The following is a 26,551-nucleotide window of genomic DNA, read 5'->3' as shown; positions in this document are numbered from 1 at the left end:
GAGAGGCAAAGCCAGAAATAGTTTTTTTTTTTTTAAAGCCTTTCCTTTACTTTTAAACTCTCCTTCTGTACCTCACTTTCTATTTGTCCCAAGGAGGCCCTAAACTATGCCCTGGGAAATCCTTATTTGTGATGTCAAGGATAATATTAGGCATTCCTCAGATGCTTATTGGATTGTCATTAATGGTAGGCTTTTTAAAATATGGAGAGTACGTTTTTTTCCTCCTTAAGACTAATAGCTTTTCTAAATACTGCTGATTGTATCTTCACATTATTATGAGAGCAGGGCAGTGGCTTGTATTCAGACACCACCTCAATGAAGGCTTACTTTGTCTTGGATGCTGGAGAAATCCTAGTGTACTGTGTCTGTTACCTCATATTCCTTCTAGACAGAGGACCTGCTGTTGTGAAGGAACATTCCTACATTGGACATGAGTCTCCTGGGGTTCTCCATATTGCCAGGCTCCATCATCCTCTGACAAGGGCCGTGACACAGCACTCCTCACATTCAGCTTCCAGTCTCATGAGAAACAAAAGGGGCTTTCTCCTTGGCGCACCGGAGAGCCCCTGAAATGTTAGCTTTCCCTGTCGCTTACAACCTTTGTCATTCCAATTACCTTGGACTTTATTTTGACTTCTTGCCACTTTCCCAGCCCAGGAGAAGATAGGCTACCTTCCTAATCTTGATTGGAGTTATATATGAGAATTTGCATATACCTGCAAAGGAAAGAAAAAGAACCAGCCCTCCCACATCATGGTCTTGGGGGAAATTATCTTCGCTGTCTCAACTTTTGTTTTGGCCAGGGCAGGGGCCAGTTTTATCTTTTTTTGTTTTTGTTTGATTCTTTAGGCTTAGAAAAAATACTGAGAATAATAAAATAGATACTTATTTCCACATTATTCAGAACTGATGACTAATATTTTGCTATTTACTTCATTTATTTATTAAAAGAAATAACATTGCAGATAAAGTTGGATTAGTTTTTTTTCCCCTGTTCTCAGTCCTATATATGCCACAAAGTGACTCCTGGCAAGAATTTGATATGTATCTTTACTACTTACTATATTTTATATGTCCATTAAAATATAAAGTGGGATTTTATGATTCTTTGTCAATATGCATTGCAGTTTCTTCTCAGTCTGTAGCTGATTTTCAGTTTGAGTTTTCACTTTGTATTTTGTTGAAAAGAAGTTTCAAAATTTTAATGTTAAATGTACCAATCTATGTATATTATGTATATTAAATATATCAACTCTATGGTTTATTCTTATTCCATCTTATTTAACAAAATCTCTTCCTTTCCAAAGATCACTTAAAATAATCTGGATTTTTTTCTAAATGTGTTTTCACATTTGTGTCTTTGATCTGCCTGGAGTCTATCTTTGTGTATGGTGTCGAATAGAGATCTAAGGTATGATTGGTGTTCTCCACTGATCTTTAATACCACCTGTGTCATTTGCCTCGTTTTTTATATGCATGTGTGGTTCTGCCTCCCCTTTTCTGTTCCATTGGTATATGTGTCCCTTCCTGTACCATTACAAAATTGAGAAATAACATTGCTAAATTGCAGTAAGTCTGAATTCCCAATAAGGGTAAGTTTCTACACCTAATTATTTTTCAGGTTACTGTAGAGATCGTAGCCCTTTTCCCTGTGGATTTTAGGGTTGACTTACCAAGAACCACAAAAAAAATCCTGCTGTAACTTGGATTCTTTTTTTTTTTTTTTAAGATTTTATTTATTTATTTATGACAGACACAGAGAGAGAGGCAGAGACGCAGGCAGAGGGAGAAGCAGGCTCCATGCAGGGAGCCTGATGTGGGACTTGATCCCAGGTCTCCAGGATCATGCCCTGGGCTGAAGGTGGCGCTAAACCGCTGAGCCACCAGAGCTGCCCTGTAATTTGGATTCTGATTGCACTGAATTCACTAACTAATTTGGGAGAACTGACGGCTTGATGCTATTTCGTCTTCTTTATCTGTGAACATAGGATATCGTCCCATTTAATTCAGCGTATTTTATATGTCCTTCACCAGTGTTAGTAATTGTCTCTCAAAGGCCTTACACATATTTGTTAAATTTTGTTTCTAGGCATCTTACACATTTTGTTGCTATTTTAAATGAAATCATTTTTTTCTGTCACTGCTTTCTAATTCTTGTTGATGTATAAGAATGCTGTGTAGTTTTGCATGTTGATCGCATATCCATCAGTCTTGCCTATGTATAAAGCAGTTAATCTTTACTTTCTTTTGAGTTTTTATGTAGACAGTCCTCCTCACCTGTAATATTACAGGTGAACAGTAAAAGAGGACATCTTTATCTTGTTTCTCACTTTAAAGGGACTACTTCCAAGTTTCAGTTTGAAGTGTTGTGATGTGAAACGTGACTTTTGCTGTCAATTTTTCATAGTTGTCCTTCATATCAGGTTAAAGTAGTTACTACCTCTGTTTTTCTAAGAAAATTATGACCAAGTATTGATCTCCTATAGAATGTTCTTTCTGTATTGAGATGAACATGCTGTTTTGACATGTTAATCTGAATTTGAGGGATACACTTTTCAGATAGTGAACCATCTTTGCATTCCTGGAATATTCAGCTTGGTTGTAAAATATTACGTGTCTTTTTCAACACTGCAGAATTTAATGTTATGTCTTTGGGATGTTTCCATCCCAAAGTGTTTCATATTTAAACAGTTCGTTGCTTTGTAATTTTCTTTTCTACCGTTCTTTCTAGTTTTGTTATTGAAGGTTAATTAGCTCCATAAAATGAATTGGATTGGTAGTTTTATATTTTTCTATTAAAGTAACTGTTTCATTTAGTTTTAAAATTTTATAGTCATTCATAATATTCTTATGATTTGGGAGTAGCTGTTTAAGTTTTTCAATTATTTTATCCTATTTAATTTTCATTTGGACGAGGTAATACTTCCATATGGAACCCAACTGAAAATTTTTGAAATGATTTAGATAGTAAACCAAATCTTCTTCCTATTTTTATCCTTAGGACCTATTCAGATATTCGGTCCCTAGGCAACTACTGACACTAATATCTTGTTATAGGGTACCATTGCTATTCAGTGCATAATTTCTGTACACGGTCACAAAACAATATACATCTTGCTTTTTTTACTTAACAGATGTTCAGTAACATTCTGTAATGCCCTCATTATATTTTTACCTTCATATCTATCTCTATATATGTCTCTCTGTTCTCTCTTTCTCTCTATATATATATATTTGATTTTTTTGATCAAAGAAAAGTGCTGTATCAATAGTCATCTCCTTTTTCATTCCTAATAATGTTTACTTCTGCCTTTCTCTCTTTCTCACTCTCTTTTTTATTTTTTTGATTGGTCCTGCTTTAAAAAAATGATTATCTTTTTAGTAGTATTCTTTATTTAAAGTCAGGGTTATTGAGGTATAAATTGACATAGAGTAAGTTTTTACCAATTTTAAGTATACATTTCTGAGTTTTAACAAAACTACAATTCTGTAAGTACTGACACAATCAGAATATACAGCAGTTCTATCACCCAAAAAAACTCTTTCCCTGACTCCATTGTCTGGCAACCACTAATCTGTTTTCTGCCCTTATAGTTTTCACTTTTCCAGAATCTCATATAAGTGGAATCATATAGTATAACCTTTTGTTTTAATTGAAGATTTTATTGAGATAATTACAGATTTACATGAAGTTGTAAGAAATAATACAGCCAGATCCCATGTACACTTTACCCATTTTCCTGCAATAGTAAAATTTTACAGAACTCTAGTACAGCATCACAATCAGGATTATTCAGACTTCTCCAGCTTTACTTGTACACATGTGTGCATGTGTGTGTGTGTGTGTGTATAATTTAGTTCTCTACATTTTATTGCATGTGGAGGTTTACGTATCCACTACTGTGGTCAAAACAGTGAACAGTTCTATCACCAAGGATCTCTTAGATTGCCCTTTATCACCACACTCAGCTCGCTGCCAGCTCCCCTACTCCCATCTCTATCCCCTAGCTACCCTTAATCTTATCATTTATAAAATTTTGCCATCTCAAAAAAGTTATGTAGAAAAAATAAGTGGGAAATATCAGAAAGGGAGACAGAACATGAGAGACTCCTAACTCTGGGAAACAAACTAGGGGTGGTGGAAGGGGAGGAGGGCGGGGGGTGGGGGTGACTGGGTGGTGGGCACTTGACAGGATGAGCACTGGGTGTTATTCTGTATGTTGGCAAATTGAACACCAATAAAAAATAAATTTATTATTAAATGTTATGTAAATGGAATCATACAGCATATAACCTTTTGGGATTGTTCCTTTTCCACTTAGCATAATTCGTGGAGAGTGACCTAAATTGTTACATGTTTCAGTAGTTTGTGCCTTTTTATTGCTTATTAGCAAATAAGCCTTTTTATTGCTTATGTGCTATATATGTATCACAGTTTACTTAACCATTCACTTCTTGAGGAACATCTGGATCGATTCTAGTTTGGGTTATTACAAATGACATACATATGAATATTCTTGTATAGATTTTTTTTTGGATAGAAGTTTTCATTCCCCTGGGATAAATACCCAGGAGTACAAATAGCTGAGCAGTATGGTAATTGCATATTTAGTTTTATAAGAAACTACCATACTCTTTTTTAAAATGGCCATACCATTTTACATTCCCATGAGCAATAAATGGGTGATCCAGTTTTTCTACAGCATTCTCTTGCTAGCATTTGGCATTTGGTATATTTTTATGTTTTAGCCATTCTAATAGGTTTATAATATCTCATGATTTTAATTTTCATTTCCCTGATGGTTAAAGATCTTGAATATGTTTTCAAGTGCTTATTTGTATCTGTAAAACCTCTAGTGAAATATCTCTGTGGTTTTTGCCCATGGTTTTGAGTGGATTGTTTCCTTACTATTGAGTTTTAAAGCTCTTTATATATTCTAGATACTAGTTCTTTGTTGGATATATGGTTTGCAAATATTTTCTGTTAGTATGAGGCTTGTCTTTTTGTTTTTTCATATGATTTCATATAGAACAAAAAATTTTAATTTTGATGGGATCTGTTTACCAATTTTTCCTTTTATGAATTGTACTTTAAGTGTCAAGAACTCTTTGCCTAGATACAGAAGATTTTCTAGTATTTTTTTCTAAAATTTTTGTAGTTTTGCATTGTACATTTAAATCTGTAATCCATTTAGAGGTAATTTTTGTGCCAGATGAAAAGTTTAAGCTAAAGTTCATTTTTTTGACCTTCAGTTGTCTAGTTTTACAGCAGTATTTGTTGAAAAACCTGTCTTGCCTCATTCCATTGCTTTGTACCTTTTAACAAAATTTGGAGTATATTTGTGTGGATATATATCTGGGTTTTCTATTCTATATCAGTGACTTATGTGTCTGCAGTCTCACAAGTACACATTGTTTTATACCTATATAATAAGCTTTCGTATCCTATGGAATGATTCTTTCAACTTTATTCTTCAAGAATATTTGAGTTATCCTAGTACCTTTGCCCTTCTATATATATTTTAGACTAAGCTTGTCTCTGTCTACAAAAAATCTTACTGAGATTTTGATAGGAATTTCATTAAACCTATAGATCAGTTTGGGGAAGATTGACGTATTTACTATATTGGATCTTCCAATGCATGAACACAGTATGTCTCCTCATTTATTTAGGCCTTTTTAATTTCTTCCATCGGCATTTTGTAATTTTCAACATACAAGTCTTATAAATCTTTCATTAGATTTACACCTGAATATTTCATGTCATTTGCAAATACAGAAATTTTATTTATGCCTTTCCAATCTATATGACCTTTTTCTTTTTCTTACCTTATTGCAGTGGCTAGAACTTCCAGTACTGTGTTGCATACGAGTGGTAAGAGTGGACATCCTTGCTTTCCTCCCAATCTTAGGGAAAAGCATTCAGTCTTTTACCACTAAGTATAATGTTAGCTGTGGATTTTTCATAGATGCCTTTTATCAGTTGAAGCAGTTCCTCTCTATTTCTAACATGCTGAGGATTTTTTATCATAAATGGATGTCAGATTTTTTCCAAATGCTTTTTCTGTGTCAGTATGATTTCTTTTTGTTAACTTATTGATATGGAGCTATATTGATTTTCAAACATTGAGCTGGCATTACATATGTAGAATAAATTACTCTTTATCATGGTGTATATTTCTTTTTATACATTGTTGGATTTGGTTTGCTAATATTTTGTTGAGGATTTTTGTGTTTTAGGTTATGAGAGAAATTAGAATGTAGTATTCTTTAAAAAAAAAAAAAAAGAAAAGAAAAACAACCTGTATTTTATGTGCTTTTAGTATCAGGGTAACACTGGCTTCCTAAAATAAGTTGGTAAGTGTTCCCTCCTCTTCTGTTTTCTGGTAAAGATTGTGTATAATTAGTATTAATTCTTTTTGGTCACTTAAAAAATTCTTTTAAATTTTCATTGTAGTAAAATACACATAACATAATTTACCATCTTAACCTTTTTAAAAAATTGTGATAAAATGTACATAATGTAAAATCTATCTTTTTTTTTAAATCTACTATCTTAATCATCTTAAAGTGCAGTTTGGTAATGTTAAAATATACATTACATTGTTGTACAGCAAATCTCCAACATTTTTCATTTTATAAAACTGAAACTCCATACCCATTAAATATCACCTCCCCATTACCCACTCCCTCCAACCCCATGGGATCACTTTTCAATTATTCTACTTTCTGTCTCTGTGAATTTGACTATTCTAGAGACCTTATATAAGTAAAATCATACAATATTTGTGTTTTGTGACTATTTCACTTAGCATAATGTCCTCCTAGCTCATCCATATTGTAACATGTGACAGGATTTACTTTTTTAAAAAAGTTGGATATTTTGTATGTATAGACCACTTTTTTTTTTTTTTAACCATTCATCCATCAACAGACATTTGGGTTGTTTCTACTTCATGGCTATTACAAATAATTCTGCTGTGAATATGGGTATGCAGATACTACTTCAAGATCCAGCTTTTCAATTCTTTGAATCCTAGAAATGGGATTGCTGGATCCTATGGTAATTTTCTTTTTAATTTTTGAAGAATCACTCTACTGTTTATGTCCATAGTGGTTGTATCATTTTAGTCACACCAGCAATTCCAACTTCTCCACCAGCCAACACTTATTTTGTGTGTGTGTGTGTGTGGCGGGGGGAGGGTATTTATTTTTTGATGTAACCATCCTAATGGATGTGACGTATTTCATTGTTGTTTTGATTTGTATTTCTTTGATGAGCAGTGATGTTAAACATCTTTTCATATGTTTGTCGGCCATTTGTATGCCATCTTTGGAAAAAATGTCTATTCAAATCATTTGCCTATTTTTAAATCAATCTTTTTTAATTTTTGACACAGAGCTGAAGGGATTGCTTATATATTTTGCATATTAACTCAGATATATGACTTGCAAATATTTTCTCCCAATATTATGTAGGTTCTTTTTCTCTGTTCATCATAGCCTTTGATGTGCACAAATGTTTAAGTTTGATATAGTCGCATTTGTCTTGCTTTTGTTGCCTGTGCTTTTGGTATAATATCCAAGAAATAATTGGCAAAGCCAATGTCAATGAAACTTTTCTCATTCTAGCAATTTTATAGTTTTGGATTGTACATGTAAGTCTTTAATGTATTTTTACTTAATTTTTGTATAGGGTTAAGATAAGTATACACTTTCACTTTATTGCATGTGGGTATCAAATTTCCGGCACTGTTAAAGAAACTGTCCTTTTTCTATTGAGTGGTCTTGGCACCTTTATTGAAGATCATTTGACCATGTACATGTGGTTTTATTTCTGGCCTGCTGTGTTGCATTGGTCTATATGTCTATATTTAATGCCAGCACCAAACTATTTTGATTACTGTAGCTTTGTAACATGTTTTGAAGTAAGGGAGTGAGTCTTCCAACTTCATTCTTCCTTTTCAAAATTTTTTGGCTATTCAGGGTCCTTTGACCTTTCATTCGAATTTGAGAATGATTTTTTGTTTTTCTGCAAAAAAAATGCTGTTGAAATTTTGATAATAATTGCATTGAATCTGTATATTACTTTGAATAGTATAACTTCTTGATAATATTAAGTATTTTAATCCATGAACATGGAATCTATTTTCATTTATTTGTGTTTAATTTCTTTCAGCAATGTTTTGTAGTTTTCAGTGGTATTTTCCTTTTTAAAATATGCCATTTTGATTTCCACTATCTTTATTATTTCCTTCCTTTTGCTTGACTTTCTCTTCTTTTTCTAGTTTTTAAGGTAGCAATGTAGATTGTTGATTTGAGATCTTTCCTAATAAACACTTAGTGCTTTAAATTTCATTCACAGCACTGTTGGCATCCCACATGTTTTGATATGTTCTATTTCAATTTTCATTCAGTTCATTGCTCTTAAAAAAGTATTTCATGTGAATCTTCCTCTTTGACTTACAGATTATTTAGAAGTTTAATTTCCAAGTATTTAGGAATTTTCCTAAATTGTTATCTTTTTGTTACTGATTTCTACCTTGGTTCCATATGGTCATACTCTGGGTAACAGCAATTCTTTTAAATTTGTTAATCTTATGGCTTATCTTGGTGATTATGTTAAAAAAATGTATTCTGTTGTTGTTGGATATAGAATGCCTTATATGTCAATTATATACTGTTGATTGTTTTGTATCTAATAGGTCTGTCATTTCCTGAAAAAGAGATATAGGCAGCCTTTTGAGTCTGCTTTCTTTTGCTTAGCGTGATGTATGATATTCATCTATCTTGTATGTATCACTAGTGAGATTCTTTTAACTGCTCAAGAATATTCTTTTTCTTAATTTTATTTTTTTAAGTAGGCTCCAAGCCCAACATAGGGCTTGAATTCACAATCCTGAGATTAAGAACCACATGCTTTACTTATTAAGCTACCTATAGGCACCACTAGTATTCTTTTATATAGATGTAATATAGTTACATTCATCAGCTGAAAGTACATTTGGAGTGTTTCCATTTTTTCTATTTTTGGCAATTTATTAAGAAACTGTGATAAATAGTCACAGATTTCTGTGTGAATATTAGTTCTTATTTCTCTTGGGTAAATACCAAGAAGTGAAATTGCTAAGTCACATGGAAAGTGTATATTTAACTTACCAAGCTGTTTTCCAAAGTCGTACACCATTTTGCTTTCCCACCAGCAACATGTGAAAGTTCCTGTTACTCCACATCCTAATCATTACTTGGTATTTTTAGGTTTTTTGCTTTTGCTGTTTTTTTTTTTAAATTTTTGTTTCATTTCTTTAATTTTAGCCATTTTAATAAATGTATAGTGGGTATCTCATTGTGGTTTTAATTTGCACTTCCCTAATGACTAATAATGTTGAACATACTCTTAAGAGCCTTTTTGGCCATTCAAATACCTTTTTTGGTGAAGTATCTGTTAAAATCTTTTGCCCATTTTTGTAGTAGGTTTTTTATTTTCTTATATTGGATTTTGAGAGTTCATTATAATACTCCAGGTATATATCTCTTACCAGATATGTGTTTTGTAAATTTTTTTCTCAGTCTGGATTGTCATTTCATTCTTTCAACAGTTTTTCAAAAGTAGAAGTTTTAAATTTTGGTAACATTGACTTTACTGGTTTTCTTTCCTTTATGGATCATGCTTTTAGTGTGATATCTAAGAAATTTTTGACTAATCCAAGATCACAGAGATTTTCATGTATGTTTTTTTCTAGACATTTTATAGGTTTGTTTTCTGTTTAAGCTTTTGATTCATTTGAGCTAACTTTTGTATATAATGTAAGGTATGAATTTCTTTTGTTTTAACTTTGGCATATGAGTCTCAATTGTTCTAGCAGCATTTATTGATAAGACTATCCTTTCTCTGTTGAATTGGTTTTACACTTTTGTGGAAAATGAGTTAATCATATAGGCAGACTCTACTTCTGGATTCTGTGTTCTTTTCCATTGATTTATGTGTCTGTCCTTTCTCAGTATCATATTGTCTTGATTCCTGTCACTTTACAGGAAGTCTTGAAAATCAGGTTGTGTGGGTCCTCCAACATTGATCTTTTCAGTTATTTTGGCTATTGTAGTTTCTTTGCCTTTTTATATAAATATTAGGGTAAGCTTGTTGAACTATAGAAAAAAAATTCTGCTGGTATTTTGATTGTCATGTGAAATGTGTAGGACCATTTGAATAGGATTGACATCTTAATAATATTGAGTCTTTCTATTCATGAACCAGTATATCTCATTTATTTAAGTCTTATTTGATTTCTTTCGGAAGTTGGTGTTTTGTATTTTTCTACGTGTAAATCCTGCTCAAATTTTTGTTACATTTGTACTTAAGGATTTCACGTATCTCAGTCCTGTTATAAATAGTACTTTAATTTTTTTTTCAATTTTCAGTTGTTCATTGCTAGATACAGAAGAAGTACATGGGATTTTGATATATTGACCTATATTCTGCAAACTTGCTAATCAACTTATTACTTCTAGTAGTTCTTTTGTAGATTAAAGACAATCATGTTGTCTTGAGACACAGTGTATATTTTCTCTTCCTTTTTTTTTTTTTAAGATTTTATTTATTTGAGAGAGAGGGAACATGAGCAGGGTGGGGCACAGGGGAGAGGCAGAGGGAGAAAGGGAGAAGCAGACCCTGAGCAGGGAGCCTGATGTGGGGCTCGATCCCAGGATCCTGGGTCATGACCTGAACTAAAAGCAGACACTTAACCAACTGAGCCACCAGGCACCCCATATGTATTCTCTTCCAGTCTATATTACTTTTTAATTTTTCTTTTTTTCCTTTCTCATTCTTTTTCTGCATCTGTTGGAAAATTTATGTGATTTTTCTCATTTAGTGTGTCCATTATATTTGCTGTTTTTTTGTTTTTTAATGTTTAACCAGCCTTAAATTTCCGGGATAAATCTCACTTGGTTATAATGTATTATCTTCTTTGTACATTGGTGGATTTCATTTGCTAATATTTTGTTGATGATTTTTGCATCTGTTCATGTGGGATATTGATTTATAATTTTCTTGCAGTGTCTTTCTCATTTTAATACTGGGATAGCACTAGCCTCATAAAATGAGTTTGTGAGTTTTTGTTTCTCTTTTCTAAAAATGTTTGTATAGTGTTAATATTCTTTCTTAAATATTTTGTAGAATTTTGTCAGTGAAGCCATCTGTGCCTGGTGTTTTCTTTGCTGGAAGTTTTAACTATGATTAAATTGATTTCATAGGTACAAGAATTTAAGTTATCTGTTCCTTTTGAATAAGCTTTGGTAGTTTGTGTCTTTACAGGAATTCATCCATTTCATCTCAGTTATTGAATTTACAGGCATATTCATAATATTCACTTACTATAAACCTTTAAAGTCTATATGGTCTGTAGTGATGTTCTTTGATTCAATCCTGATATTGTATCTTCTTTTCTTGATAAGTTTGGTGACAGGTTTATCAGATTTGCTTATCTTAAGATCCAGATTTGGGGGATGCCTAGGTGTCTCAGTCAATTAAGCATCCAGCTCTTGATTTCAGCTCATATCATGATCTCAGGGTCATGGGATCAAGCCTGGGTTGGGCTCCATGCAGAGTCTGCTGGGGATTCTCTCCCTCTGCTCCTCCCCATTGCTTAGATGAATGCACATGTGCACTCTCGCTCTCGCTCTCACTCTCTCTCTCTAAATAAGTACCTAAAATCTTTTCTTAAAAATTCAGATTTGGGTCTCATTGGTTTTCTTTTTCTTTTTTTCCTGCATTTTATTTCACTGATTTCTGCTCATATTTTTATTATATCATTTCTCGCTTTGGGTTTAATTTTATCATCTTTTTCTGGCACCTTAAGGTAGGAGCTTAGATCATTGATTTAAGACCTTTCTTCTTTCTCTTATAAACATTTAATTATATAGATTTCCTTCTGAGCACTGCATTAGTTACATTATATCTTTTTTGTATATTCCATTTTCATTTTTATTGAATTCAGAATATTTTCTAATTTCCCTTGTAACTTTCTCTTTGACCTACTACTACAGTTATTTAAAGTGTGTTGTGTATTTCTCAAATACTTGGAGATTTTCCAGTTTAATTTCTCGTCATAGTAAGATAACATACTTTGTATTACTTTAATTCTTTTAAACCTATTGAGATATGTTTTTGGCCTAGAATATGGTCTATTTTGGTCAATACTCTATACATACTAGAAAAAAATGTGTGTTCTAATGTTGTTGAGAAGTATATATATAGAAGTTTTATAAACACTAGTTCAAGTTATTAGTATTCAGATGTTTTATATTGTTAACAGTATTTTGTTTTGTTGGTCTATCAGTTATTGAGAAAGGAGTGTTGTGTTTTCCAGCTGTAATTGTGAACTTGTTTATTTTTACTTTCAGTTCTATTGGTATTTGCTTCATTATCTTGCTACACACTGAAGATTGTTATGTCTTCCTGTTCAATTTTAGCTTTCCCTGTATAATAGTTTTGCAGTTGTCTCTAAGTAGCTCTCTAGACTCTTGTCCCACAGTAATTGCAGTTAGTACATATCTAGTCACTTAGGCAGCAAGTGATTTGATGCAATTCCTGGTGGTAGAGCTATCTTTTTCCTTCTTTTATCTAGACTCTTTGCTCTAAAGAGGTAGCCCTAGGCAGTGGATCTACAGCAGTTTTTTGCATTATCTTATGTCCAGCCTCACAGCCCTTCAACCCTACCCCTGCTTCATGCAGTGAACCTGACTCTCTCCATGGAGTACTTTTAATCTCCTTTCCTAAACCGGACTTTAGCTCCTGACTGCCACTACCTATTTTGGATTTGGAGTCCAGTGGTTCTGTGGTTTTAGTTGTATGCTTTGTATTTCTTTTCTGTGTCTGATCTGTAGAAATGTAGAATATTATTTTTGAGCCTGGGCTATGTCTTCTTGGAATTCGGCCTTTCATATTTTATCCATTTTACTCTATGTTTGGAGCAGAAGTATATTAAACTGTGAATTTATGGAGTCATTTTGATCAAAGTCCTAATCATACTGATAAATGTAGATCCGAATAATTCTTTTAACTTCAGTGTAGTATTTTATTACACGAATAGGTCACATTCTGTTTATCCATTCACTAGGTAATTTTGACAGCACTTGAATTTAAGAAATAATGAGTTCAAACAAATTCTATGACTTAAGCTTTGATGAAAAATAGTATGAAAAATACTAAGTTCAGCTCAAGATACTTTGCTATGTATGAAAGGTGAGAATAAATATTTTGGAAGTAGATGAAATACGGAAGCTTGAAGAAGACAACTGGGGAAACATCTATGGCTTAAGCTAAATAAGACAATGAGATCTGTGATAGAAGATCATAAAGAGAAAAGGGAAGAGAATCCAGGAAGGAATCTTGAGAACTATCCAAGTGTACAAGGGTAGATGGTCAAAAGAGGAATTAGAACCTGTAAGGATATATTGAAACGGGACATTTGAAATGTAGAAAGGAGAAGAGAATTTCTAGAACAGTGTTCATTACTCTAGCAAACCATTAAAGTGATGAGAACTAAGACAGAATGATGGTCTGAGAACAAGACCTGAATTCTAACTTCCACCTTCTACTCATTAGCTATTAGATTTTTGGGTTAACAAATCAGTCCCAATTACTATTTCTGTAAAATATGTAATAGGTGATCTCTAAGGTCCTTTCTGTGTCTAAGAAGTGATGTTTATGTATTTTGATAATAGGGTATTGGTGACGTTGAGAAAACTGTTTCAGTAGTATATGAAAACCCACTTGTAGAATGTTAAGGAGATTTCTTTGGTATGCCATGTCAAAATAAGAGGAAGCATACCATAGCCTGAGAGGTTAAACAACAGCAATTAGATGTTTGGAAAATATTTTGAATGCTTCGTAATACCTTGGGAAATGAATGTTTTTCATACTTTACCATCAGAGATATTTCATGTTTTATTGGTCACATTCCTTAAAGAGAGAGATGTAGATATTAGGGATTTATTTTGGAGTAAGATAGCCTTATTTTAAAATAAAGACTCCAGTTAATTCAATATGAGTCTGCATTTGAGGAACAATAGATTAACAGAATTGTTACCTTAAAAGTACTGCATAGGCCACGTTTGAGTATACCCCTAGGAAGTTGTAAGGGCTAGATACTGATCATCCCATTGCAGTATATGCACATGCACACAATGTAAATCCCATCATTTTGCTCTAGGATGTTCCTTGAGATTCTAACTATACCTTTTATGGAAATGGAAACATGAAGTCCAAATGTGGAAGCTTTCTGATACATAAAAAGCTCCTGGTCTAAGCTTATTTTAGTTTTCCAGTTTCTTAAATATTTTTGTTTACTGTTTATATTATTTAGTTTATAAGACTACTCAGAGCTGAGAATGAATTAGCCTTTGTCTCCATCCATCTTTGAGTTTTAGGTTTTATTCTAAATTCACTCTCAGACTAAGATTTATGGTAGGAAACTGCAGTCTAAGTAGTATGTCAAGTCTTCATTTATTCTAGAGTCATAGACCTGTGACTGAATTGTGAGTGAGGAAATGCTCTCAGGTATCTTAGGAATCAAGAATGAAAATGGGCTGTAGGAAGAAGGGCATACCTCTCTCAGTCTGTCATGCTACTGAAATCTGCTCCTATGTCTATCATATTAGGCAGGTATGCCACAGCACCTCATGTATGAAGGCTTGCCTGTGTTCATTTTACCAGTAGCCTGCTTTCTAACTACTTGTGATACATAGACCCCTAAAATTAGAAGAAGCTCTTCTGTCAAGAGGAGTTTTTCTTTAATAGGAAGAAAAAAAACACAATGCCAGTTTGCCTATGGTAATGTTTTCACAAGGTTCCACTTAGCATTCTGTTTCCACTTAACATTCTTAGTTGCAGGCAGCCCAGGTGGCTCAGCGGTTTAGTGCCACCATCAGCCCAGGGTGTGCTCCTGGAGACACAGGATCGAGTCCCATGTCAGGCTTCCAGCATGGAGCCTGCTTCTCCCTCTGCCTGTGTCTCTGCCTCTGTTTCTCTCTGTGTTTCTCATGAATAAATAAATAAAATCTTTTTTTTTTTAATTTCTCAGTTGCTTATGTGGTCATGTTGATCTTTATGCCGTATGTAGTAAATTTGGTTCCTCTTGTGATTGGTCATTTTCTGTTATAAGATTATGGTGGAACAGTGTTAATATCCTCAGTCAGTACTTCTATACTCAATCAGTACTTCCATACGATAGTAATTATATAATAATCAGATAGAAGTAATGATGAAGAATACTAATATAAATTGAGATTGTCTTAAAGAATGCTTAGTCATCAGAAACCATTTACCACTTAAGACTATAGCTTTGGGGGTGATGATAAAAGCTCAGATAACACCAAGTTTGCAGTGATAGTTCAGTTTGGATAGACTGTTGAATAATGAATAAAATACCCAAATTGGAACACTAGGAAGAAATTGGTTTCTGAAATATACTGAACAATGTAGTAGAATCATGATTTCTTATATTTACTGATTTGCCCTGCTTAAAAACAACCCAAAATAAGAAAATGGGGATTAAACATATTATCTTCAAATCATACTTTCATATGTTTTAGGGGGACCTGGGTGGCTTAGTAGTTTAAATGTCTGACTCTTGATTTCAACTGAGATCATGATCTTGGGGTCATGAGATTGGGTGCCCCCCATGAGAATCTACTTAAGATTCTCTCTCTCCTCCTGTCCTTCTGCTCCTCCCCACCCTCTTAAAAAGAAATCATACTTTTTACTTATGTAACTTTTAGGGGAGCGTATTTGGTGTTTTCCTTCATTTTTATAGAATAAATTAGAGAAAAATCCAAAACCTTTATCCATATACAAAAGATAAGTGGCTTTACCTGCAAGTTAAAAACAAACATTGATTTTAAGATTTAAACAAGTGGAAAGGCAGGTGCAGAAGTGATAATGTATAAGATACAAAATAAGGATGCAAAGTTATGAAGGAACCAAATAATGAAGGGCCTTTTTTAGTCACTTAGTTTTCTATATTGCTGTAACGAATTACCCTAAACTTAGTGATTTAAAACAATAGCTACTTGTTATGTCACAGTTTCTGTGGGTCAGAAGTGAGGGCACAATGTGGCTTACCTGGGTTCTCTGCTTAGGTTCTCACAAGGCCAAAATCAAGGGTTTATAGCAAGGATGTGTCTGTTCCTGGAGGCTCTGGTGAAGAATGAACTTGCAGGCTCACTCAGGATGGTGGGAGAATTCTATTCCTTCTCAGGCTTTCCATGTGGCCACCTTCATCTTCAAGCCAGCAACGACGTATCAAGTTCCCTCATGCTTGGAATCTCTCGGATATCCTCCTCTGCTGCTGCCTAAAGGAACTTCTCTGCTTTTAGCAATTCATAGGATTAGATGAGGCCCATTCAGTGAATTCTCCTGTCTTAAGGTAAACAGTGCAGAATAACAATATGACCTTGAGACTAGCACCAGGGGATAAATATTGTGGGGGAAAAATTCTGCCTTCCACAGCCATGATAGAGTTCAGGCTTTATTCTGACAGGCTCGCTATATTGAGAAGAAAGGGATTTCTTATGGAGAATAGGTGCTTACAGAAATTTTTGGAAGGGCTGTGTCTCTAGGATGGCCTTTAGGATGGTACCACAGAACTGGCCCACCAATGGTACTGCTGCCTCTGGTGGAATCAGAGGAGAAACTCAAGAAGCTGCTGTCTCTGGTGCTGGATCACACCCTGGGGTGTTCAGTAAACTGCTGCCAGGGCTGTTGACTCCAGGAACACAGTGTTTGAACTGCAAATTTGGTAATGAGGGAGCCTGTACCCAAACTGGGCCCACACCATCTACTAGATCCATTATATTTGTCCCCAGGGCTGCTGAATGTCTACACTTTCCCAGTCTTAGAAGTTCAGGAAGAAGGCATTCCAGAGGAGGCTGGAATAGATGCTGAAGTGGCTCATCCACAGAACGTTCTAGCACTTCAGGTTCTTAATGATACTGATACAAGAGAGCTTGGTTCTTGTCTCGAATCTCGTTGACAACAGAGTGAGCAAAGTTGCAAAGTGTTAGAGGTTTTCTTTCTTTCTTTTTTAATTTTTATTTATTTATGATAGTCACACACACAGAGAGAGAGAGAGAGAGAGGCAGAGACATAGGCAGAGGGAGAAGCAGGCTCCATGCACCAGGAGCCCGACGTGGGATTCGATTCCGGGTCTCCAGGATCGCGCCCTGGGTCAAAGGCAGGCGCTAAACCTCTGCGCCACCCAGGGATCCCCTGTTAGAGGTTTTCTTAAGCAGAGATAGAAAGCTCTTAAAAGCAAGCAGGGCCCCCACAGGGTTGCCACTGAGGGCTTTTATAGTCTGTCTTTTATAGGAAACAGACAAGGGAACTTGGTTAATTTCTTGTCAGTATCAGGGTGTTTGTAATTTTCAGGTCTATAGTTAGAACAAACATGGTGGACTTGTGACAAACAAGATGTTTGTAAATATCATGAGCACAAACAAAGGTGTTCCCTTCTCTCTGGTTAATATCTCCTCCATAATATTTCTCTACATCTGGGGTGTCTGTGAACCCAGTAGCCATTTAAGGGGAATACTCCCTAACAATTTGGAGCTAGGGAGCCAGGTTTATTTCTGTTTTTACTGTCTTAGCTCTGTTTCCTTGGGATGGGTAGGAGCCTGAATCTGGGGTCTTTTGGTGTCCTTCGGGTTTATGGGAGCCCACAGATTCCTGGACGCCTGACTGGGTATTTCCCTTATCTTTCCTTGCCTAGCCCCACCCACCCCTAACTCATCCTTACATCAACATGACTTGAATTTATGAGACAAGTGGGCAAGACAAGTGCACATAGATTCAGGAAGTATTTAGGAATCAAATTGTTAGGACATGGCAGTTGATTGAATGGTAAAGGGGTAGGAAGGAATCAGGATGACTGTCCAGTTACCAGCTGGGATGAGTAGGTAGTTTGTGGTGCCATTTACTGACATAAGAAAGACCGGAAGAAAAGATGATTGACAAGAGACAATGAATTATTTCAAGATGTGTTGATCTTTAGAAAACTGTTGGATCTTAGTGTCCTAATTTTAGGTCACTTAATTTATAGGTCATTTAATTTGTAGATGGACTTAGCCAGTTGTAGCCAGAAGGCTAATTTCTGCCCATGGGTCATAATTTTGTGTACAAATACGTTTACAGTTGAGATTAATTTCGTTGGCCATAGTGTCAAGTATAAATAAGTCTAGGATTATATAATTATTATTGTAAATTTTTTTTATATTTAAATAGATTTAGGGTTTACCACTACTTCTTTAATATCACTGTTGATCAGTGTTTTTCTTTTTTAGAAGGACACATGGGGGCCCTATTTCCTAAGTTCTTCCTGTTTGAGAATAGTTACCTTTTAAATTTATTTCTGAACCTAAACTTGGCAGGGTGTAAGGTGACTCCTGGGTCATGCCCTCCAACTTGTTTTTTGGTCAGCAATGACATTGTTTTGCTCCTCAATTTGTTTCACTGTCTCTGCGATCTTTCTTTTTATCTCATTCTGTATATTATTTGTCATTGAGCTCTTGTTTTATTATTATTCATGCACTTAAGAGTTCTAAATCTCTTGCTTCCAATTGTGTTTTCTTTCAGTTTGAGTCTGTTTTTGCCTTTTACCTACTCTGTGTTTCTTTTACTCCTTTTGCTGTGGTGTATGCCTTGTTGCCATTTTGTGTCTTCTTGCTTATGCTTAAAAGTGGGGACCTCTCTCCAGGCCATGTCTTTACTGAAATGCAGTATAAGTAAACTCTCCTTGACCCCCTTCACCATTGTTTCTTTTGTCTCTCCTAGGCAGAGTTTGAGAGTGGGGGTGTTACAGTTCTAATTTTCTGTAGTCTGAAGAGAAACCATCTCTGGAGTTGGGTTCAGCTTTTATCTGACCCTGTGTGTTCTGCTGTTTTTTCTGAGATTTTGTTAAATTATCAGAGCCTAGTTTCACTTGTTTGAAGGCATATACTAGGAGATAGGGGTAGGGAAAGATACCTTTAGAGTTTGAATCATTTCACTTTTTTAATTTGGAGCCTTGGAAAATTTCAAGTGCTGGTATTTTTGTTTTTTGTTTCTTTGGGCTTATTTTGGTTTGGTTTGATTTGCTGGCCTTTGCTGAGATCCTGACATCCAGGCCGTGGGACAGAGAGGCTTCTAGTCTCCCAAGTGTTTCCTCAGCCTTCCTTCTGGCTTGCTCCTTAACCATTAGCCCAATTTTCCCAAACTCGGAGGCGTTAGTACACTCAGGAGTGTACTCTTTAGCTTCTTTTCCCATAATGGATGCTGGTGGTTGGATTAGGATCTTTGCGTAGCAGAACCATATAGTACACAGCTGGTTCCTTTTATAAAAGCCTATCGCAGTAAGGTTATTCCCTCCCTTCTTATGTTAATCATTGCTGGTGATATTTTTATCCTTTTAAAAACTACCCTGGTTCTTGACACAAGTTCTGGGAGAAGATTCGTAGTCTGTTTCATCATGCCACCATCTTTTCCACGAAGTTCTAAATAGATTTCAATAAATTATTTTCTAGAGGAATATGTCTGTTTTAATAATGTGAATTTCAGAATAGGAATGTAATGCTGATATTCTTTATTTGTATCGGAACTTAGTTTTTACAAAGTACTTATTCATCTATTGTTTTCTATAATTCTCTTGACTGTTTTATAAGGTAGAAAGGGCAGACTTTTTAATCCCAGGTTTACTAATAAGGAAACTGAGGTACAAAGGGATTGAGCTGAAAAGTCACACAGCTAATTATAAGATGGAGTGAAGACGCTGAAGTCAGATCTCCTGACTCCAAAGCCAGTACTGTTTTACCATATCCTGTTACCCCCTTTGATGAAAATTATTACCGCCATCCTTACCTTCACACATCTTACCATGTCTTTAATACCTACCAACCTCATAACATTGATTTAACTGAGCTAAAGCTAAAAGTAGAGTGGGGGAATAGTCTTACATGACCATTGCATTCTGATCCTGATCAGTAGGTTTTGGGTATAGTAAAGCTGATATCAGATCTTCATCGTTTTTTTCTTTCTCTGATTTGTAGAAAACTGTTCCACTTCCTCAGTAAAATCAGACCTAGATTCTGCAAGGCTGGCATTGGAGACAGGATTTACCGCAGGGGAAATTTCACCTTGTGGGCCCTAGTTTCACCTCTAAAACTCACTTTTCTCTTTATTCCTGCCTCAATCAAGGAACTTTATTCCTCATTTGCCACTTTCTACTTTTTCACAAAAATGTGTTTTTTTTTAACATTTATGTATTTATTTTAGAGAGAGTGGGGGCAGGGGAGAGCACAGGGGAAGGGGGCAGAGGGAGACAGAGAGTCTCAAGCAGACTCCCCACTAATCATGGAGCCCAACACAGAGTTCAGTCTCACAGCCCTGAGACCATGACCTGCGATCATGACCTGGGCCAAAATCTAGAGTCAGATGCTCAGCCAACTGAGCCACCCAGGCACCACACAAGAGTGTATTCTTGACTCTTCTACAAAGTCCTTGTATGACAGCCAATGAGACGACCCTGGAACATTCAAACAAAGCATCAGTGAAAAGGCTGGATTAACAGCTCGCATACAACTAGATTTTTTGTTGTCATTTGTAAGTTGTCTTCTCTGGTGGTCAGAAACTGGCCTCCTTCCATCTTCTCATCTGTTACCAAGCAACACATGCTTAGATATATGCTCTTCTTGATGGTGACACCCAAGAAAGCAAGTTCTTGTGATTTTACTTCTCTCTATAATCCTTGTAGTGTCTACTTTTCTAGGTTCTCCTTTCCTCCCCAAGTCTATTCTTCTATAATGATGAATAACAGGCATGGTGACCGTCTTTAGGGCAAATTCTCCTATCCACAAGGATGTGGTTTTACTGTGGCCTCAGAAGGGCAACTGTAGCAAATCACAGATTACACAAATAGTTCACCAGGTAGATGGATAGATGGAGATGATATTAGAACAGGGTTGTAGCAATCTAGTTTTCTTGTAGTTCATGTGCTAGTGGCTTAAGCTGACACTGTTTTCTTATCCTTCTAGGTATCATGAACTGATTACAAAATACGGGAAATTGGAGCCTTTGGCAGAAGTGGACCTCAGACCCCAGAGCAGTGCAAAAGTAGAAGTCCACTTTAATGACCAGGTGGAAGAAATGAGCATTCGTCTGGACCAAACAGTTGCAGAACTAAAGAAACAATTAAAAACTCTAGTGCAGTTACCCACAAGCAACATGCTTCTCTACTATTTTGACCATGAAGCACCCTTTGGCCCAGAGGAAATGAAGTACAGCTCTCGGGCACTGCATTCTTTTGGCATTAGGGATGGAGATAAAATTTATGTGGAATCCAAAACAAAATAACCTCTACCAGCCTTGTAAAAACACCTACATAAGGACTTCTTGCAGGGCATTTGTTTCCAACGTGGTTTTCTTTAGGAGGGAGAAGGTGGTTTTTGTTTTGTTTTGTTTTGTTTTGTTTGGGTTTCGGGGGGTTTTGTATATTTTTCCCCCTAGGATGGGTAGGGGGCTGTTTTTGGCATTTTCTACCACAGAGTTCTTTAGCTCAGCCAGCAGAATTGGCCACATCTCCAGTCCACGTGCCCTCCCTCATGAAAGATGACCAAGAAATCACCGATTTCGTACTGTGTTCACTGGGATGTGTCTACCGCTTGGTTATCGTGACCATTTAGGTTTACTTGTGAAGAAAGCATGAACAGTGTGTCCCCCCTCAGAAGGGTAACTTGTAGGAGTTCAATCAGGAGCAGGGATCTTTACGGGAAGGGCCAGTTTTTCCATTTCCCCTCCCTCTCTCCCTCCTTTCCTGTGTTGGTTCAGTTTTTCATGTTGACTTGTGTTGGCACGTTTACCTAACAGTTTTATTCTGTCCATAAGTAACTTCTCCTTTCTCAGTGTGGGCAGTTTTTTTCATTTCTCCCTTTTGAAATAATTTAATGTTTTAAGCATTTTTCGACCTGATTCTGAACTCAGGTGTTCAGTTAGAACCTGTAACTCTGTTAGGATCTTGAAGAGGAGCGGATGGAGAGTTAGAACTCCAGGAAACCTCGCTGCTGTTCTGGCAGCCCAAGGCAGAGCAGCCTGGTCCCTTTGGAAGTCATGGTGTCCATTTCAGTGTTGCGCACACATGACGCCCACCCTTACTTCCATAATATGAAATGTGTCACATTCCACAGTTCTTTTTATTTTTGCTAATTGATGATATTTCCTCATATCTAGCTATCTCTCATCACCTTAAACCATTGGGAATAGAGGCCTGACTTTATGAAGAATCCAGTAGAGATGGATAAACGTGCTGGGAGAGTTGGGAATTAGCTAACAGGCTTTCCATGGTGTGTGTGAGGGGGGTCAAGAGAGAGAAAAGTCAGGCCATCCAGGAGAGGAGTGTCGGGACTTTCCTGCCTGTGTCGTCACTTGAAGCCCTGGCTCTTGCACTTTGCATTAAAAGTGGGAAATTTTAATCAAAGAGAGTTTTGATTCCCAGTTCCTCCCTGGAATTCTGTGATGTCGTAATTGGGCGGTTCTTTTTGTTTCACATTTCAACTTAGCTGCCCTCACAGAAGAACAACGCTGCCTAATCTATGAGTAAAGTCTAAGTGTCAAAACTTCAGAATTGCCTCCAAGTCATACTTTCTGCAGACGCATATTTAAAGCACTAGTTCCCCACCTGCCCTGGAATCTTTACGTTTGTTCTTTTTAGTCCTTTGTTAATCAGGGTGACCCCTTTGTTTGGTAGACGTTTCTCTTGGTCCACTGTGTTTGCAGATGGGAGACTCGGGGAAGACGGCATCACTAAGGGCAGACGATGTGCACGTGAAGTATTTTCAGAGAATGTAATCATTATCGGATTACATTTGGCCTTTTGACCTTTGTTATGTGATTCCACCGCTCCTACAAAAGTCTTTAATTTCTTATGAAATTTTTAGATGACTCATAAATTCTTCACATCTGCAGAGTTGTGATTATTATCGCTACTTTTTAAAATTTCTCCTATGCCATAACAGCAGATGTTTATTCTCTTAATGCACTTCAGGTTCAGTATCTATAAAGCCTTTGACCCAGGCCTCCTGAGTCAAGTCAACATTCACCGTAACATTAAAGGTAGAAACCAAAGGGTTTGAGAAAGATGAATGAAGCCCATTCTCCTTCTGTCGCAGACTTTATCTTTCAAAATCACAAGAATGAGCAATGGTGATCCAGTCTGGGTATAGACAAGAATAATTATTTTGCAATCACATCCTCCTGACAGATTTTTGGAAGTGGGAAAAAAAAAAGCGTGGCAACAGTGTCATGAAGATAAAAACCGTGGGTGCTTTGTGTATGTGTGCATGAGTGCAGACGAGTTTGAGAGAGAAACAGTGTAATTGAGCCCGCCGCTTTTGTCAGCCTGGGAAACAGATGCACTCTTATTTTTCGAGGTTGTATGACCCCTGACTGTCCCACAGCAGAAGGCAGAGCAAACACTTACGTTGTGCTTTAATCATAAGTGGAATGGTCACAATAAGATATTTTATATATGACAAAGTTTTATGAAATGCTTTTTTTACTATTAGAGACCTGTTCCTTCTGTTCGACAGAATACAGTGTCCATCAACTGCAGGCATAATTCCTCTATTATACAGTTGCATGTCAGGGGAACTTCTCATCTAATTCAGTGGATGTGGGTATTTTTAGGGCATTGTAATTGATGGTTTTAATAATTGCCGAACAATTTTTGATTGAGACAAAATCTAATGCAATTACCGGTCTTTTAGAGCTACAGAACAGAAGTAAAAGAGAAAAGCTATTTGAGCATGCGTACTTGTAGATTTATTTGGGCGGCTGGGTAAAGATGCTGCTTTTGAAATAAAATTGGTGCTGTGTAGACACTTGTAACCCAAATTATTTTTATAACAGGCCAAAAAGAAGGAGACAAGAGACCATGGACCTTTTGAGTCTAAAAGTTATGCCTAATCGGTGGCAGCAGCAGCTTCTCTATATTTTAATATTGACTTTATTCACATGCAGCAAGAGCCTATTACCGGCATTTATGAGGCAAAATGCTGTCAGAGCCAGTATTACGGATATGTTGCTGCAGGCACAGTGTATAGAACATATCTTTTCTAAAATAGAAATTCTTTCAGTTGAGAAAAAAAGGAAAGGAGTAATAGAAGAAAGCCAGTTCAAAACCAAGGGATCCTCCATTCCCGCATGTGGCTACTGAAGCCACGACAGAAATCAATTTTTGAAGTTGAATTGTTGAAATAGCTCAGATTGCTTTACAGGAGAAAAAAAAAAAAAGTTCAGAGTCCTGTGTCTTCTTTTGTTGTTGTTATTATTAAAAGTTTCTCTTGTTTCTGCAACCTATTGCCACCATGACCATGAATACATAAGAAAGCAGTGGATATTCTACACCTTGTTTCTCTAAGACCTTTTGGTGAAAATAAGCCCAAAACAGGAGCTACGTGTAAGAGAGCCACATGTTATGATGATCTGTTTTAAATTTTGTTCACTTAGAGAAATGCGAGTTCAGTTCTCGCCCAACCTTTCATCTATGTTGCTAAGAGCAGCGGTGTCCCTACCACAGAGCACTGACCCCCATTCCAGGCACACCGGTGATGGCTCTTACTAGTGCATGCGTGAGCGTGACTTGCTCCATGGCGAATGCTAGGCTCTAGGGCATACAAAACAGGAATACAAAATAATAGATTGTTCTAAGCAATGTCATTTCTGTTTATGAATTTGATTTTTCCCTTCATTTCATGTTAGATTGAAAACGCAAACAAACTGCTTTCAAGTACACCCAGAAGCTATCTGTGTTACCAGATGTGTTGTGAACACTCTATTTTTCATAGGTGCTTCCTTAATATATGTCCATTGTAGTGATGGAGAGGGACTGGGATCTCTCAGGCTCTTTACTTGCCAGTTGTCTCCTGCAGCTAATGGAAATATATATTTTATTTTAGAATATAATTTAAACATGAAGGTCTATTCTTTGCACTTTTTATTAATACATATATATATATATAGATAATCTTTAAAAAAAATTAAAAATCCAAGTCCACTTTCTCTTTGTGTTCTGATTTTTTTTCTGGAGGTCTGGGGTCAAGATCTGTGATTTATTCTTATATAGCCAAAGGTTGACATCACTGCTGTGGTTGAGTCCTCTGGGGAGTTGGCTGAAGCTGAGAAGAATTTGACCATTTCACACAATTTCATTGGAATTTTGCCAGTTAGAAATGAAAACTGCAAAAAGATTCATAGGAAACATGTCATTGCTTTTGTGTTAGCAAATTTTTATACTTCTAACATGTTCTTCATACTCCCTTTTTATCCTCTTAAGGATAAAGACCTCCCTTTGAGGTACTTGGCATCCTCTTTTTTGAGTAAGGATGAAAACCTCAATTTGATGTACTAAAAATTTACATTTTTTTCAAGTGACACTTTTTTGCCTTTTGAAAATAATTTTCTGTAAGAATTGGAGTTTGGGACACTTGAATCCTACCCACTTATCAATAATTTCTTGGTAAGATGTAATGAGTTAACCTTATATCAAGAATGAAGTTCCAAGAACTGTACTTTATTTCTGTAATTAGAAGACCGAATCTATTAACTTCTCTCTCAGTGTTCCAGAAGGATGTATCATGATCTGTTTAAATATTTCTTCCCCTTACTCAAATTTCAGGGTATACTTTTAAATTCTACGCCAAATGCTGTTTAGTTAGTATTTATTATGACCTTCTCTCAGGATATTTGCAAGGTAGACCTATGTCAAGACATCCAGTATCCATTGGGCTGGAAGATACTATGATTCCCACTGGTTACTAGAATGCATGTAAATGAAGAAGGTTACCTTTCAAGAAATGAAGTCACATGTTTCTTTCCAACTCTCCCCTGGGAAGGAAGTTATCTTCAACTTAGAAATTCAGAGCTTAAATTTAGTCATATAACTTTTAAAATCCATATAGGTTGTTTCATCTACTTACAACTTTTTTTTTAAGATTTTTAAATTTATTCATCAGAGAGAGAAGCGGGCTCTTTGCCAAGCAGGGAACCCAAACAAGGCGGGACCCGATCCCAGGACCCTGAGATCATGATCTGAGCTGAAGGCAGATGCTTAACGTTTTGAGCCACCCAGGTGTCCCCATCTACTTTTAACTTTCTAATGTCACCAGGGTTTAGGAATGGAGTTAATCCATGGAAAAAAATAGCATATCATACTGTAACTCCTTAAGATAATAATTTTTTATTCCTTCAAAAATTTTAGACTAACATTGGAAATCTTGAGCTTTATTTTAACAAACATTAAAATATTGAAATATGTATATTTGCATGTATATATGAATATATGAATATACTACACATGGGAGGTTCTTGTGCTGGCTTCCCACCTTACTCTGAACTAAAGAGAACAACACAACTGGGTTTTTTTACTAATATAGTTTAGCATTATTCTGCTGAGTCAGTGGCATTTTTACAACTATATTTCAAAACACTGAAATGCTGACCTAAATAGTAATTGATCCCTACAGATCA

General features: G+C 35.9%; 1 protein-coding gene across 5 annotated transcripts in view; it reads left to right on the top strand.

The window, feature by feature from the left end:
• LOC112920310 (tubulin-specific chaperone cofactor E-like protein) overlaps positions 1–26,551 on the top strand; it is a 156,303-nt gene that overhangs the window by 48,179 nt on the left and 81,573 nt on the right. For 3 of the 5 annotated variants that reach the window (XM_025999039.2, XM_025999038.2, XM_025999041.2), the window contains one exon: positions 21,064–23,900. The exons of 1 other annotated variant lie outside the window; for it this stretch is intronic. In XM_025999039.2, coding sequence (XP_025854824.1) covers positions 21,064–21,382 — 319 coding nt within the window. In that variant the 3' untranslated portion in view covers positions 21,383–23,900. Of the gene's footprint in view, positions 1–21,063; positions 25,085–26,551 lie in introns of those variants that run through there. One more of the 5 variants, XM_025999040.2, reaches the window with a different exon arrangement.

This window comes from Vulpes vulpes, chromosome 12 (assembly GCF_048418805.1).
Source record: "Vulpes vulpes isolate BD-2025 chromosome 12, VulVul3, whole genome shotgun sequence".
Classification (NCBI taxonomy): Eukaryota; Metazoa; Chordata; class Mammalia; order Carnivora; family Canidae; genus Vulpes; species Vulpes vulpes.
This window is presented reverse-complemented; position numbering and strand designations above follow the sequence as displayed.